We start from the raw sequence: 17342 nt of genomic DNA on the forward strand, positions 1-17342 counted from the left end.
CATATACCGTATTCATTACTCTTATTATGATATTAATCATTTTTAAATATAGCGCTTTTTATTCAGCACCCTTTTGTCTATATGGAAGAATGTTGAATAATTTAGAGATGTTCTGAGATGTTTTAGAACGTTATTATTCACCTCGCCGCCCCACACATATGTATATATATCTGTCTCTTATACACATCTAGATGTGTATAAGAGACAGGGGATCCAGTGCAGACAACTCAAGACATCTTTATTACTATGCATCGAATCGTAGCATCCCCCACTTGCTTCGCCATCGTGGACTATACCTAGGCTGCAATCAATGACATGCATGATATAAACACTGTATATTTAACAACAGCATTACATTGGGTTCTGCGCCACACCCTACTGTTTTTCGGATGTGCTACCTTATTTGAAATACTAATTATACTACAATTATAATATGAAGCGGTTTTGTCTCCGCCGTAGCCTAGGCCTATTCCAAGAAAAAAAAAACTCTTCTGATATTTTATTCTTATTATGCTTATAAAAGCAAAAAAACCAAAAAAAAAAAAAAATTTAAAAAATGTAAAAAAAAAACAATAAAACAAAACAAAACAAAACACGCACAAGACTGCATATTGTATTTTTAAGTTTTTCTTAATAATAAAGATACCACTTTCTCCCTCGTACTTTGCAATTGAGCAAGTTTCAAATAATTAAATATTTTGTATTCTCAGGATAATAGTGTGAACTCCGTACGTCGTGGCACTGTTGTTTTACTCCTGCATTATATAGCGTCCCTCCTAACTTCGGAAATATTTTATTTTATCATGATCAAAGTCCGACAATAATACAACCAGGACAGTCTCTGTGCTTGTTTCCAGACCGCCAGTTTAACAAGATTATCCTCAGTGTTTTTATTTTTATTTTTATTTTTATTATTATTTTTTTTTCTTTTCCCCTGTAGATTTGAACATAAAGGTACACATGCATACAGTTAGTCTTCTGTGTTTTGAATAGGATTTTGTAATTGAATACATTATTAAATGTTATATTTACTTGTGCCCTAATTCATGTGCCTCTTCACTAGTTGCTTGAAGACCATCAGCCCTGGCAACGCTAAGTGATGATCTTCCTCCGCACATTCCACCCAGTGGAGCATATCCAGACTGCTGGCAGCCTGTCATATCAGCAAAACATAGCTTGCGTCTGAGAAAAATAAGGATTTATACACCATACATTAATTCCATATATATAAATACTATATATACTGTATATATAATTTATATATACAGTATATAATTAATATATATATATTCTGTTAATGAAGAGAATACAACATCACTAACACATGTCAAGCAACAATAACATTATAGTCGGTATCCAAAATGACCTACTTGGTAAGGTATATTCCATGGTCCGCTTGATAGCCCTCATTTACTCGTTCCCATAGATCCTTCATGAGGCTGAGCTCACCAATACATCCTTCACCGCTATCACATTGGTTCGTTTGACTGGTCACTTCTTCCTATTTCATTGCATTAAACAATAGAGACGGGGTTATTAAGAAAAATAACAAGCTGAATAAAAAGGTGTAATAGGCAATAAATAAGAAAGACATTTATTTGACTGGCTCTTATGATGCCAGCGACTGATCCAGGGTTGATTTGAAATTAAGCGAGCTCAAGCACCAATAAAAATTGTGCAGGCGTATGACAGTAAACACAAACACAATTATCTTAACATCGCGTAAGTTGTAAACGTTAAGGAAACGTAGGAAATTGACGTTATGGTTTTACAAACCACAAAACAATGTTTTAATAGACTCCTCATGTACAGTCATTACAGAAAGAGACAATGTTTCACAGTATCTTAATTCCAATGAAGATATTATTATTATTATTATTATTATTATTATTATTATTATTATTATTATTATTATTATTATTATTATTATTATTATTATAATTATTATTATTATTATTATTATTATTATTATTATTATTATCATCATCATCATTATTATTATTATTAATATTATTATTATTATTAAAATTATTATTATTATTATTATTATTATTATTATTATTATACTTGCATGGTGCAAAATAGGCAAGAAAAGGGGTCAATTCTAGCGGCTTCTTGGTTTGAAACATAGGCCAACATGAATGGAAAAGGAACATACACTGCATTAACCAACCAACTTTTTAAGTACATTTCTGATGGAGATACGTTGACATTGGATGGGAACGTACTAAATTGAGTTACTTGCAATAGGCCTACTTGTTTTACATGTAAAATTATTTTAATAATAAATGTACGCTTACTGGATCCTCAAGTTCTCCGGAATCGTGAAAGAAATGAATGCCGAGCAGTTTCAAATTAAGGTCATAGGCGCCGAGACCAGGATTCCGCAGCAGCAGGTCCAACTGTAATATAACAAAATATGATTAATTTATTGTAAATAGAAACTAGATTAAATCATTCTGAGTTTGATCATTAGTTTAACCCTTCTTAGGTAATTACTATACAAGCTATTTAATATAACACCGATAAAAATATTACATAGGCCTATTATTACAATTATACATATTAACACAAGCTCTGCACAAGAGTTTTCACCCCTTACCCCTCCCCGGGTCGAAGAAGTCTAGCCCACCCCCTCCCCAACAATATTTTATATTAACACATATGTTGCTAGCAGTTCTTGTGCAAAATATTAATACTATACTGTAATAATGAATATAAAATACTATACTTAAATTGTAGTACTTATGTTATCTTGACAAACGCTAATTTTGGACCACGCGTAGTGCGTTTATTCCAGTGAAAAGTTCTCTCACCTGAAGAAAGCTATCTTGCCCATAAACTATTGTTTAAAGTACGACATGCTCACTGCTTTATTTTCCATATCAAACACAGCTCATCTTTATTAATTACATACGATTCCATTATTAAGTTGGCCTTAATTTTTTTTTTTAAATGAGGTCAATATAATTACTTTAACTATGGTTTCTTACCGCATTCACGAAGCTTAAGACGAAATCCTGAACCAAAGTATCACTTGAATCGAAATATTCGTAAACTGTTGAGTCAACCATCACTACCAGCTCAATAGTCTGGGTTGTGATCGCATCAAGGTTCCTGATGCCGCGTTTATGCCGGGATAAAGACGTCGTTACTTCAGCTAACGTGAGGAGTAGTGAATAGAAAAAATAATTTACTTATTAATAACAATACTGACATCCAATTAAGACACGATTAATGATTAAGACTAATAAATAAGCAATGAATGCTATTAAGATATCTCTTTTCAGAGACCAAGATATCCAAACTTGCTTCAAGAGTTCCCAAGATCTGTTCCAAGCCATCCATATATTTGAGCGTGCCATTTTAAATTGTCTTGGTGGTAATTTCCAAAATATGGACAAAATCACCCAATTCCTCTCGCATTGAAGGTGAAATACTTGGTTACTTACCAAACCATTACACGTACTGACAGTTACAATGTTCTGTTTTTCATATCCAATGATATTGCCTTGGTAATAGCAGGAATCTACTGGATTAATCACACGGCCACCCGGTCCTCTTTGCAACACCATGTCCGGTGCTATAAACGAACTCTTCGTCAAGTTCAAATGGAAGTTAATGCCAAACGCGTTAAAAGTAAGTTCGGTGGTTTGTGGGTACGGATCAATATCTCGCAACTCAGGAGAGCGCGTAAAGCGTCTTTGGTAGCGGTGTAAAGGGAGCGAACGCGTGGCTCTGTTACTCGACACTTGGGCTGGTGAAGTAATTTCAAATTCAGGAACTATATAAACAGAAATGAAAATAGTAGATTAAGAATGTGTGTGTTCTTATATTTACTCACATATAAAATACGAAAAAAACCCCAAAATACAAGCGAAGTTACGATCGCTTTAACAACTTACCCTCGATCATTGAGTCCACTTCAAAAAGAGATCGTACACCACCATCATTAAGCAAATTCAATAACTATAAAAAGAACAACAAATTGCATATTTATATAAAAATAATTTTGATCTTAATAAAATTTGGTAATGGTAAATTACCGGTACGTCATTGAAAATCATTGCACTTTATTTAAGAAAAAAAAATGGAAAGAATGTAATATAAAACCCAGACCATAGCTTTATCAAACGCATTCTATTTCTTATAATTTTAACAGGACTAATAATAACATTACCTTAATCTGATATGGTGCCCCGTTAGTCGTGATCCCAAGTGCTATAATACTGAAAAGCGAGAGCCAGTACATCGCGATTCGAGTTCGTAAAACACCACTTCAATGTTTTTCAAAATAAAACAAAGATAAGTAGCTACCCGTGATCGAGCCTTTGGGTAACTATTTTGAAATGAACATCATCTTATATAAATGTTCCACAAAACCCAACAAACAATAGAAGTATTATTAACACTTAACACGTCAAGTCAAGCAAAAATGATGCGTTGAAAGAAATTGAAATTTAATACGGAAATGTTGTTGTTTGATTTAATAAACTTCAAGTCGTTTATCGATATTCATTTTCTCATCTAATAATTTATCATGGCTGATACTCAAACCGTTATTCTAACATGGTTCTCACGACAAAATACTAATTGAGGCTTGGAAACCTTCAATTTTTGTAGATGTATTTGTCGAAGTTAATGAGCTTATATTGAGGTTTGCTATTGAAACGAGTTATAATTAGTAAGTAATTAATAGCTATCGTTTTATGAATAGTTGGCACTAATTAAAACATGATGATAAACTGATAGGAAGTAACCCAACCATTATACAGTTAGTAACGGTAGGCCTTTAATGATTTGTTTAATTATTTTAGGTCAGAGGTCCAAAGATATGTCGAACTGCAAACATAATCCCTTTTGAGTGTCATGTCCCTTCAAAAGCCGTTCAACTGGTCGTTCTTTGTTAAACCACGCCCACCTGAACAAGAGTAAAATTCTACTCAACGAAAACTGGTAAATACTCGTAAATACTCGACAAAACAAAATGGCTACATAGTTACGCGATACACGCTGCGTAATCAAGGTTGCTTCGTATTGGTTTTCGTAAAAAAAAATTCATCCAGTTGTTTAATTCATGTGGGTAAATAGACCTATTATAATTTTTATTTTCTGAAATTTAACCTAAATTATATTTACGCAACTGTTGTTGCTAAACTGACCAATCGGCCATGTTGGTTGGTCACGTGGATAACTTAACGCTGATTAACGCACTCTGGTTTACGTAATTTTCGTTGTCATCGAAGTCAATTTTACGAATCAGTCGTATTACGAATTACGAAAATAATACACAACGAAAATTCGTAGTCAACGAAATGAACCAGTCGAATACGCCCATTCACACGCTGCTCTACATAAACCAATAAACAGTCTCATCATGAGACTTAAGCCGGGCACTTACTGCGCACGACGGTCGTTGGCAGACGCGATTCTGGAAGAACGCAACGCTACGACGCGCGCGCAACGGATCGTTTTTAATGACGATCCGTTCAGACTGCCACCGACAATCAGCAGACGGCGATGCTTCATATATCGCTCACAGGCAGCGGAGTTGGATTCGTCGTACGACGCAGTGAGTGCCCGGAATTAGGCAGTGGAGCTTTTCGTGAGAAAAAAATCCTGTTCAAGTCTTCTCTTGGATGCTACTGTACAAAAAACCCAACATACCAACTTGACAAGGGTAGACATTTTACAGGTCACGTGGGAATTTCCACCAGAGATGTTAGCACTTTCCAGAAATGGAAAAGAATTTTTCATTTCTAGCAGTCTTTCATCCACACTGTAAACAGGCTTCCACCTCTAGCAGAAGGAACTAAAAATATATAACCCCAGTGGTAATACAATATACAAAATACCCTTTGGTTGGTTTGGTGAGTCCGAATGGACAGATAGGAACAGGAAGGTACAAATGAAGGAATTCTATATTTCCTGTGGGATATAGTATATCAAGGAAATAAACCAGTAATGCATTGTTAATCAGCCCTGTGCTAATGCTTATTTCACATTTGATAATTTAATAACTTTATTTAGAAAATCGAATTCATAAAACAGTACAGACAAAACATTAAAATATGAGAAAAGAAAATGAACACAAAGAGCAGATCTCCACTTGTAGAGTGAGACACATTGAGTCAGTTAATAGCAGTGAACATACATGATTATTATACTCGTGAACAGTGAACAATAAGATTATTTTTACTCGACTGCAATATCTCGGCATAAAACAACTGTAGATTGACTTCCCTTGAAAAACCTGAATACTAAGAAGATCATTCATGAGAAACATGTGACTGCAAGATCATATAGGCATATTAAGCATCATTCTCTTTATAAAAAAACAACATTAGTGAATGCAGGAACTCTCTGTGAAATTACTCCGTTGCACAGTAGTCCTACGTTGATGCAATGAATAAATTACACTTTATAGTGTAAGCTTGATTTTTACCTTAAAGGATGACCAATATTTGAAATATAATGAGATATAATAATATAGCGACAGAAACAAAAGGTTTAGGGCCTAATGTAAAAACGTAGTTATGAGTAAAATGTAAAATTCTGTACCGGTATTAGGCTTAATCATTAAATTCAATATGCGAGTCACGGGGTCTCAGGACGAGAAATGCTGGGGGCCCGTGTCAACCAAACATTTTCGCTTAGGTGTCAATCAGAGGTGTGGATAATGTCCCAACTAAAACAAGTAACTGAGATATCATTTAAAGCCAGGCTCCAGAGGGAAAACTTTCCAGTTTTTAAACATTCATCATCAAAATTCTGTATCTCATTAACCGTTCCCTCGTTCGGCAAACATTTAGAAAAATCATTTCTAAAACACATCAATTTTTTTCTCTCCAGAGCCTGGCTTTAAATATACTCTGCTACCGATTATCAAAACATAAATGTGGCAAAGACTAGCCAAACCAGTCACTCGTCGCAAATCATGTTTCAGAGAAAATGGCCAAAACATGCTTGAATGTCAAATTTTTAAAAATTTATTGCACTAAACTAACCTTATAGGCCTACATCATGCTATTCTGTTATTTTCCCCATTTTCAATTTTAAAACAACACTTTTTAAGAATTTGATGATAGTTTCTGCATGGAAAATGCCCAAAACATGAACTTTGAAGGCTGGTTTCTTATATATTGGTCTTTAAAAAGCTGCATGTTTAAACGCTTGTAACTTCATAAGAAAATGTCGGATTTGAATGACTTTTTTAAAAACCATTTTATAGCTCTTATTTTACTCTTTAACCCTGTATTAATAACTCAAAATCGAATTTTGCAACGAGTGACTGGTTTGACGTGTCTTTGCCACAAATCAACCCTTGTTTCACACAAAGGCGCCTATTCGGGCGCCAATTGTCCGTCCGTTCATTTTCATTTGATATATAATTTTTTGTTGGCATTTTTTATATTGATCGAAGTCTATAAAAAGCTCCATCAATCGTTTTATTTCCTATTTCTTTATAATGCACCATTCAAACAGTCAAGTAGACGAACAATAAATACTTAGCCCCCTCCCCCAGTCGGACATCTTAGCCCCCCACCCCCATAAATTATATCCTAGAGCTGGCACTGTGTGCTTAGTCTGTGGATTTTCCAACCTAATCCCATGAACAAATTATCTTACTGGAAGTGAAAATGGGCTATAATACACAAGAGAAGGGGAACTGAATGTTAAATATTTAATTAAATTAAACATATTAACTTTCCAATGTCTGTATTGCAATTTTTATTGTATAAAATTAATGTAATAAATAACAATTAAGCCTATAGGTCTATTAATGCTGATTCTTTAGTAGCTTATGGCCACATTCTGCATAGGCCTAAAGGCCTAGACAGTGGCTGCTCTGGGCTGAGCTGTCCGACAGGGGGTTAAGCTTGTATGCCTGAGGAGGGGAAGGGTTTGGGAGGTGAGATTTTGCTAAAAATAGGGAGCTCTGGATGGCCGGAAATGGCACTTAAGCAGTGTGAATGACATAGGCCTAGTTTGGCTTGGTGTAGGCCTATATTTAATTTATTTTTTTGGTCCGACTGCCCGACGAGCTCGGCCGGGGGGCCCCTTGACATGTCCGATGGGGGTGGGGGCTTACGCCGCAACTGCTAGACAGACTGCTGCGAATTGCTAGAAGCAACCAAAATTATGGATCTTGCCTTGTGGGCAGGCCCATCCGGATCTGTATTATTGTTACATCAATAGCCTATCATATTTATTTCATATCTTCTGTCTTTACATTAATAAACAACTCCCTGATAAAATATACATAGGCTTAATATACTCAACATTTACATAAACAAATTAAGTTCGCATATACTACACTAAAACGGTATCAATCAGATTAAAAGTATCGGCAAGAAAGAATTCGCAAATTAATGATACTAGAGTAGTACCGGTACCAAACAGGTGCTTTAGATTAGGCAGTGGCTTTTGTTATTTTAACAGTTACATCATCTGTCAACAAATTTCTAATTTTGATTGGATGTTATTGTTTTAATCCAACCATGCATACAATAACATCCAATCAGAATTAAGCCCTCTTATTTTGAATATACCGGTTAGAGAGTTCCGTTACCTCTGGGTCCGTTTCATTATTCTCCTAGTGTGAGCAGCGGAGGAGGGTGTAAACTGAGAGAGACACAGCGGGTGAGTACCAGAGTATACATTTAATAGGCCTGTAGGCTATTGTTAATATATATATAATGTAGGCCTATTACTATAAGTTATTCTGATGAAGTTTACACGACCGGTTAATTAATAATGTCTTGAATTGAAAAGTTGTTACTACCTCAGGCCTAGCTTTAAAAATGGCTGAATTAAAGCATTATAGCGACACGTTTAAGAATTTACTTTGCTATATCATAGCATTTTCTGAAACGAGACACAGATTTAATTTGTTCTATCATAGCATTTTCTGAAAAGAGACACAGATTTTCTTTTCTATCATAGCATTTTCTAAAACGAGACACATACAGGTTCTACTAGCATGCCGTGACTTAGTACGTACTTAATGATTTTGCACCTTCGACGTTGTCATTGTGATTCAAATAGATCTAAGTGACTGTATTTAGCTTACATATTTTCGATAGATCTAATGGGATTGGGAAAAGGTATGCTTATATAATACATTACTTCACTACCACACTGTACCTATTTATCATTTTTTCAAAGTTAACTAATGTAACTAGTGCACTAATGTCAATGTTGTATTGCAGGTCTTACAAGTGGATGTCATAATACTGACGTCCATGGATACAAAACAAAATTTTTTGGCGCCATTCAGTCAGTTTCTGCGCCAACACTGCAAAGAATTGTTAGGCCTTTTTTGGAATTGATTAAACGTTATTTGACTTTTGGCATCTATATTTAATCGTCCCATATCATATTTCATTTCATTGCATTTCATTTTCATTTCATTTTAGTCGAATACAACAACTTGCATTTACCTTATTCTATTAACATGCACATAATCAGCACATAATTATTTCGTAGGTTTTATTTTATTACTGTTATTTTATTTAAAATATTTAATTATACTGTCGTAATGTTAGATTTTATATTTATTATATTATTTTATTATATTTATTTATTGTTATCACGTTATGAATCACTTAATTTTCGTAGACGCCACTAGTCAAATTTCAAATACAAAAACTAATGAAATTTTATATTTGGCAACTGGAGCTTTTCGACGTTTGCACCTTTATCCTCCTTGACGGGCTGATTTGATGAACGCCATCGCGTCTTCGAGCATCCAAGCATCAACCATAGTAAGAACTAACATGTATTGAAACCAAGAAGAGACCTATATAGTACCTTTTTGGTTAAAATGTGATGTTGCATCCATTTCTACTAACACACAGGTGTAGACATTAGGCTTTACTTTTTCAGGGCAACGAAGCTAATAATAATTATGGTGGAGATCTTGTTGATACTATGCAATGTTAATACTTTATAGGAAACTAGATTGCATATTGGAAACAAGGTTTAATTATTATCGTATCATACAGAATTGCGACGATAGGCCTAATATATGTGAACCATGGATTCCATGGCTAAACTTCAGTAGGCATTCAAATCTCCATGCTAGGCCACTCACACTAGATGCTGATAATCTGACAACATTAGATAATATATCCAGCAAAATTTTGACAACATCAATTTATCATATTTAACAGCATCGATTAGACTATTTGTGAATGTATGTATTATGAAAAAATTGAACTAACACTTAGGCCGATATAAAACAGTTGTTGTTTAATTATGTTGATTATATGCAAATGTGACGGGGCCACAGGTAAGTTACTAATGCAGCAAGACATCGCCTCGAGCATCCAAGCATCAAACCAAGTAAGTCAACTAACCACTATAGGATTGTTTGTGTAGAAAAAACAATCGTACTATATCGTAGACAATGCCCATCTTGTAAACCACTTTATATAAAATCGTAGTATTTTTATTTATTTTTTTATTCTTGCCGATAGTGGGTTAGGTCAGTATTTGATAATGGTAGCAGGTGCTGCCTCAATGCGTCTTCAATTGTATACCTATGAAATTGTTGCAATAAATCTTTACAAACAAATGTGTCTTTGTCTCTTTTTGTCTTTCTATTTTTTTAATCACATCATGATGGTAAGCCCCTATACCAAACATTGTATCCCTATGAATTTGTTTCAATAAATTGGTACATTACTAATGAACATGCGTTTAAGTGTTTTTGTCTGAGTCTGTTATGAATTGTAATTTTGTAAATGTAAAACAATAGTAAATGGCATTCATTTACTATTGTTAAATTTCAGTGTATGTAAATCTAAGATGTATAATAACTAATAGCATGTCTTTCATTTCAGAAATATTAATTTTGTTGTCCACAGACAGTAGCAAGTCGACGAATACCTTGTGTATCACAGGTCTTTGTCGCCTATGCACGTGTGCGGAATAAATAAATATATACGTTCAATACTTATATTATAACTTCGAAGTTCATTTCATTTCAGAAAAAAAAAATCTGGTGATTTTGATAATGATGCTTGAGGAAATATGCTAATATACTGATTGGATGGTGGTACTTCTGCCGATGACTAATTGTCGACGTGGAATGAGGAAAAAAATATTAATGATGATTGTGATGATGACGGTAGCAATGAATATTTAATAGTGACGATAAATACAGATTTTAAAGTTGTAGTTAGTTCATTTGAGTTTCTGTGAGTTGCGAGTTAAGATGACTTTGTTATTACAATATACTATGACAAATGATGGCGATGAATGACAGTGATGACGATTAACGATAATGAAATAATGTATTAAAACTTGCAAAGGTAAGTTGTGAGATAATATTAGTTTGAATGTCTGAAAGTTTCCAAGGCGACTTTGTGGGGTTGTGAAATGACGTGATGTGAAACTAGGGCTATAATCACAGGCCATATCTATACATTATATTGTGTTTTCATTTTAGGAAAAGAAAATATATATATATATATATATATATATATATATATATATAATGCATGTGAATTTCCGAATTAATCAAATCAATTTGCTATTTGGAGTAGTGCCTCTTCTGATGATGATGGAGAACTGATAGACATAAGTGCTCATGAAGATAACGAGGATGATGTAATGATGGTGATATAGATGATACAGTGATAACAATGATGATGATAAAATGGTAGACCTGTGCTTGAAAATTAGGTAAGTTTCAATGCATTGGGACTTGTGAAATAATATGAAATTAACCTATAGTAATGCATGGATGGTTAGCTTACTTGCTGTGATTGCTATTTAGTTGAAATTCTGTCATGTTTACATTAGCGTATCCAGGATATTTTGGCCGGTGTGGGAGCAGGAGTGGCGATTGAAGACCATTTCCATCACAACTCAGTAATCCCTGCAATATTAGTTATAAACTTTTAGCATCTTGTATTTTTTAAATTTAAGCAATTTCTCTTTGTGCAACATGTGTTTTTTAATTATATTTTCTATATTTTTCTAGTAATATGGGTGTATTTAAGGAACCATATCTCATAGCTGTGTTTTATTGTATTGTATTAAAACCTATTGTCAGAGGAGAATGTTCCCTTACAAATTCTGTGGGTCCAGGGCCATATTAATCTAAATTTCAATTTAGAAACTGATTACAGGCGGGCTGAACATCCTTTTTCGCTAGTGTGTTTAACATATTGAATTGAATTTATTTGCTATAAAACATGATTCATGTTAACATGAGTTATTAATTATTTACTTAGTAGTCGATATCGCAAGGCATTAAATGCTTGTGGACTGTCCTCCGACCTGACTGGAATGTATTGTGATCGATTTAAAAACAAGGAAATATGTGGACGTCGATGGTTAATAATGATGGTATGGTAATGGACGGCTATGATATTAATAACCAACGTTGATGATGCTAAGGTGAGTTTCAGTGGCTTTTTTTAAATTGTCCATTTGATTATGCATTCTGTTCCAAATGACATGTGGAGCTGCAACAGCGGCGTATCAAAAATTGCCCTAAAATAGTTAACCAACAGCTATCGCTACATATTTATCATCGAGTCCTTCCACATCACCTTCGGTTCTCCTGCCCCCAGCCATTTGAATACCCTAGACATGCCTCCAGGCTGCAACTTATTGTGTGATAAACAATGCAATTGAACAAAGTGTATAGTAATGTCTATTGCTGTGATAATATTTGTATAGTTCCAACCAATTGGTTTATTAGATCCGTCCTTCCATTTTAGAAATATTAATTTTGTTTGAAAGCTCAGTCCGCAGTTATCAATGCAACAGATACCTACCTGTGTATGGACAAATCACAAGTATATTTTTCCGCACTTGATAGCTTGGACATAGTTTATTGTTATATTTCATCAAATAAGCGTCACATAAAATGTGACGTTCAACTTTTTAAAACAATTTAATATGTGATAATATGACGTCATCATACCCACATTTTTGTCAAATAATTTGATACTGCAGACAAAGCTTAGGAAATTCTGTTAATTTTATTTTTGCCATTTTCATAGTCTTTGTATCACCGGTTTTGTTTTCATTATTTATCATTCTCATGATTTTTTCCTGGGTATCTTGTTTGTACCTTTATGAATTGTCACCTGTATGCGTGTGTACAAAATAAATAAGTATATTCCATGTGTTTGACTACTCCTTAGGATGCCCATTAAATAAATATTTTATAACATTTGATATTGTTTTATTTCAGAAAGAAACCTGGTGATTTTGATAATGATGCTTGTGGATATGATTGTCTGGTGGTTCTTCTGCCAATGGATAATTTATTGACTTCAATTGAAAACAAAATTAGCAGGATGTTGATGGTGATGATGATTGTGATGATGATGGTGTTAGCAATATCTACTATGTAGACCCTTTTCATATCGACATGAAAGGAATATTGAACGAATACGATGATATAATTCATGATGATAACGAGAAAGTTGTTGCTGATAAAGATGATGTTAAACAATAACGACGATGATAATTTTACGATAGGCCTACTTGATTACTTTTGCTTATCCTCCTATCTTGAATCCAAATTTGTGAGTTGTGATTTGAGTTAAGAAACTTTACTATTAATTACAACATAATAAAATGACAGATGATGGTGATGATTAAAAGGACAGCGATGACGATTAACCGATAACGAAATGGTGTAACTGAACTTGCAAATATAATTTGTCAGATGATGTTTGAATGCGTGAAAGTTGAGCTTGTTTGAATTGTGAAATGACAATAGGGCTATTGGGCTATGCACAGGCCTATAAATTTTACAACATATAATTGTTTTCATTTCAGAAAAGAAATAATAATAGTAATGAATGCGATTTTCAGACTAAATTGTTCAACGCGTTTCTTTTGATGGTGAATATCGAGGACGATGATAATCATAACGAATATGATCTTATATTGATGGCGACATAATGATCTTGGTGACGATGAAATGGTAGACCAGCTTGCAAAGGTAAGTTTGAATGCCTGGGGCTTGTAAAATAATGTGAAATCAACCTATGGATACACTATTGGCTCACGCATTTAATGTGACTATTGTGTATGAAATTCTGTCGGTAACTGAGAACCATGGCATTACATTTTACCAGAGTTAAAAGGGGCGAGTGAGTTTGTTGAAAACTATTACCAATTCTGGGGTCCAGGAGCCTTGTCAGTCCAAATGATTTCAAACTTCACTAGGATTTGTTTGTTTGTCTTGAGGGTGTGGGAGGCGGAGCAGGCACCCTTTATGCAAATGTAAATTGTTTTCATCAGGTTTACGCAGTACATAATTTGTAAACACAGAAGTGGTTGATATGCAAGGCCTTGAATTCTTGTGAACTGTCGCCGACTTCACCATACTGAAACTGTATGCGATCGACTTAAAAGGAATCTACTGGTGGACATTGGTGGATTAAATGTCGATTCTACTAAAGGTTGGTTTCAATGTTGCTTTCTTGAAATTATACTACTAAAAATTGGGTTATTAGATCTACATGGGTGTTTTTCATCCTAATGAACATAAATCATTCTTTTCCAAATAACGATCTGAATATGTTACTATATTTTCGCAGAAATTCGGAGCTGTGATCAAGCTAATACCAACACTGACCCAGGAAGCAAATTTTGTCAGCAGAATAACATCCGTTCAGATGGAATGAGCCAATCTGATCGATTTAATTTAGAGATGCCGAGTAATTTTGCAAATGTTAAAGAACATAGAACCTACAATTAGATATTATGGGGAAGACTATTTGTCATTGCAGTTGGTAATATTAAACATATGCTATATAATTCAATTTAATAATAATAATATAAAAATAATAACAATAATATAAAAAAATAATATAAAAAAAATAATATAAAAAAATAAAAGCCTACATTTTTAAAATAATAATAATTACAAATACAGTATTCATCAATACAGTTACTTTCTTCTTGTTGTTTTGTATATTTGTCATCCTACATGTAGTTGATGTTTGTTTCGTACATTACGGTTTTGTATCACTTTCATCATTTCATTTCGCCCTAACCTAGTCCACCCTCTCTCATATCTATCTTAATTCAGCCTATTAGATAGTTGTAGTTAGTCAGGTTAGCTTGATAGATAGGTCGTAGTTTAAGATGTAGAGTTAGGTTAGCTAGGTTAAAAAAAGTAGATTACCTGCCTATATGAGAGAGGAATGGCCAATACATTAACCTCCTACATTAACATCAGTTCAATGTGTCCTATCATTTCTTTACTGTATTGTGTTATAAAAATACTATTGATCAATAAAAGTTACAACTTAAAAAATAAAGACACAGAATTATAAATTTAAAAGTATAACAATTGCAATGACATGTGCTGAAATAATTTCTTGTGATAAATTAACTGTTATCATTTGCTATATATTCAGTTAATAATAATTGTGATGTTGATGCAAATACATTATTAGTAAGGCCGATATTATGCTTAATTGTATACCGTATATTTTTTTTGGCACTGGCATTATGAGCATATATTAAACGATGGATTTTAAAACTTGAATACTTCCGACATAATAAAATGTTTTTAAAACATTTATGTTTGAAGATCAAAAATTAGCCAAGAAATAACAAAGCGGCACGGCCACTGGGATCCACAAGAATAATGCCTATAATAATTAATTTGCATACTGTAATAACAGAGGAACTGATGCATTTTGTATTTCTAAATAATGTGTATAAACATCTGCAAAACCAAGAGCTTTTGTAAGGTCAGTTTTTATAGATTTTTCATGTGCTGCTTTAAACACTATTGTTCCACACATATTGCTAAAAAGACTACTTTGAGCTTGATTTCGTTCCTCGAATTTTGTTATGTATTTAATTTCTTGACCACAGCGAGTTAAATGAAATAATATATCGTCAACAATTAGTAGCATAAGTATTGGTGTTCCGTAAGGATGTGTTTTGTCTCCGTACCTGTTAATTTTATATTCAAGTAATTTTAAGATCTTGGATCCTCACTGCAAAATTATAAAATACGCAGATAATACTGTAATTAGTGGATTTATTGATAACGATGAAACTATATTATTTTGATGAAGTTAAAATATTTAATGAATGGTGCCAGCTTAATCATCTTATATTGAACGCTAACAACTAAAGAAATGATCTGGTTTTTGCAAAGCAAATTGTGCTTATGATATATACCAGGTACTGTTGTTGATAATAAGCTTATAATGGGGGTAAACAAACCAAGATTACTTACAAAAGGAAACTAAGCAAAGTTGTATTTTCTAAGAAAACTTAAGAAGCTTAGTGTTGACAATACCATTCTTATCTTGTTTTATAAAGCAATAAAACAGTGTTTTACCTTACTGTTTGTACATATAAATGCCTAACAAACAATGAAGAAATCGGACTAGATCCGAAAGACTGCAAAGAAAATATTAATAAAGATATTGTACATTTAGATAATAATATGACAAATACACATTAGCTAAACTCCAGGCGATAATGAAAGACACAAACTCATCCACCCACTACAGTGAATTTACAGTATATTTAACACTATAGGCTTCCGTCTTATGTACCACTCACCAGACGATGTCGTTCCCAACTCCATTCACCTTCATAATGATAATGTTAACAGATAATTCTGGTTTTAAGTGCAATTTTGACCTCGTTTAATTAAGTTTTATGTGAAATATTGTTTATCTCATGAATTAAATTTAAATTTTAGTTTTATATCCTTGTTACCGTTTATTTATTACTGTATAATTAACACTTGCAACGCTGACAGAATGCAATTTCAGACAATAAAAATTATCTTCAATCTGGACTCTACTATAATAAGTACTTGTTTGATGAGAGTTCGACGTGAAGAGAGGGTGAGAGGTCAAGTATACAAAAAATGAAGAAAAATGGTTAGTTTGGCAAGGAATTAAAAAAATGTACAGGAAGGATTCTTGACTACATAATATGCAGTATACATACAACCTTCAATTAAGGGGAACATTTTTCTGCTCCTGAAGGTGTCCCTTTAAGGCTTTTAGAATACTTTCAATACAAAATTGAATTATTATACAGTAGTATTTTAGTAATATAAATACATAGTTTGCATACTTTTCAGAATACAAATATTACCGTACTCTATCAACAAACCAACAATCATTAAAATAATGTACATTATCAATGTAAAAATAATGTGTAATGTATGAAAGACATACACAACATAAAATATACATCTACCCCTACGAGAGCAAAGTGGTTGTATTATTGGTGCAGGCCAAGGTCTTATTCTGCACAACTGTGGGTCACTTAATGGACGCGCTAGTTCTCTATAGGCCTACTGAAGAGGCCTCCTGGTCCGA

The 17342-nt window shown here is 33.5% G+C and overlaps 1 protein-coding gene and 1 long non-coding RNA gene across 3 annotated transcripts; one reads left to right on the top strand and one right to left on the bottom strand.

Annotated features, from left to right (window-relative positions):
* Positions 1-42: 42 nt before the first annotated feature.
* On the bottom strand, positions 43-4252 carry LOC117116400 (A disintegrin and metalloproteinase with thrombospondin motifs 2-like). Its single transcript, XM_033260469.1, has 9 exons — positions 4181-4252; positions 3906-3969; positions 3458-3784; positions 2994-3160; positions 2301-2402; positions 1371-1501; positions 1033-1182; positions 246-301; positions 43-77 (listed from the first exon to the last, which is right to left on the bottom strand). The coding sequence occupies exons 1-9, from the start codon at positions 4250-4252 to the stop codon at positions 43-45; spliced, it is 1104 nt and encodes a 367-aa protein (XP_033116360.1).
* A 4962-nt stretch (positions 4253-9214) lies between these two features.
* Positions 9215-16650, top strand: LOC117121635. Of its 2 annotated transcripts, XR_004447613.1 has the most exons (6): positions 9215-11691; positions 12246-12411; positions 13217-13227; positions 13810-13975; positions 14278-14438; positions 14577-16650. It is a non-coding gene; the product is annotated as an uncharacterized LOC117121635 (long non-coding RNA). The 2 variants fall into 2 exon arrangements; XR_004447612.1 differs by having other exon boundaries at positions 13217-13975.
* Positions 16651-17342: the final 692 nt, after the last annotated feature.

This window comes from Anneissia japonica, unplaced genomic scaffold (assembly GCF_011630105.1).
Source record: "Anneissia japonica isolate Jap-2015-1 unplaced genomic scaffold, ASM1163010v1 scaffold287957_len1322810_cov207, whole genome shotgun sequence".
In the NCBI taxonomy this organism is placed as follows: domain Eukaryota; kingdom Metazoa; phylum Echinodermata; class Crinoidea; order Comatulida; family Comatulidae; genus Anneissia; species Anneissia japonica.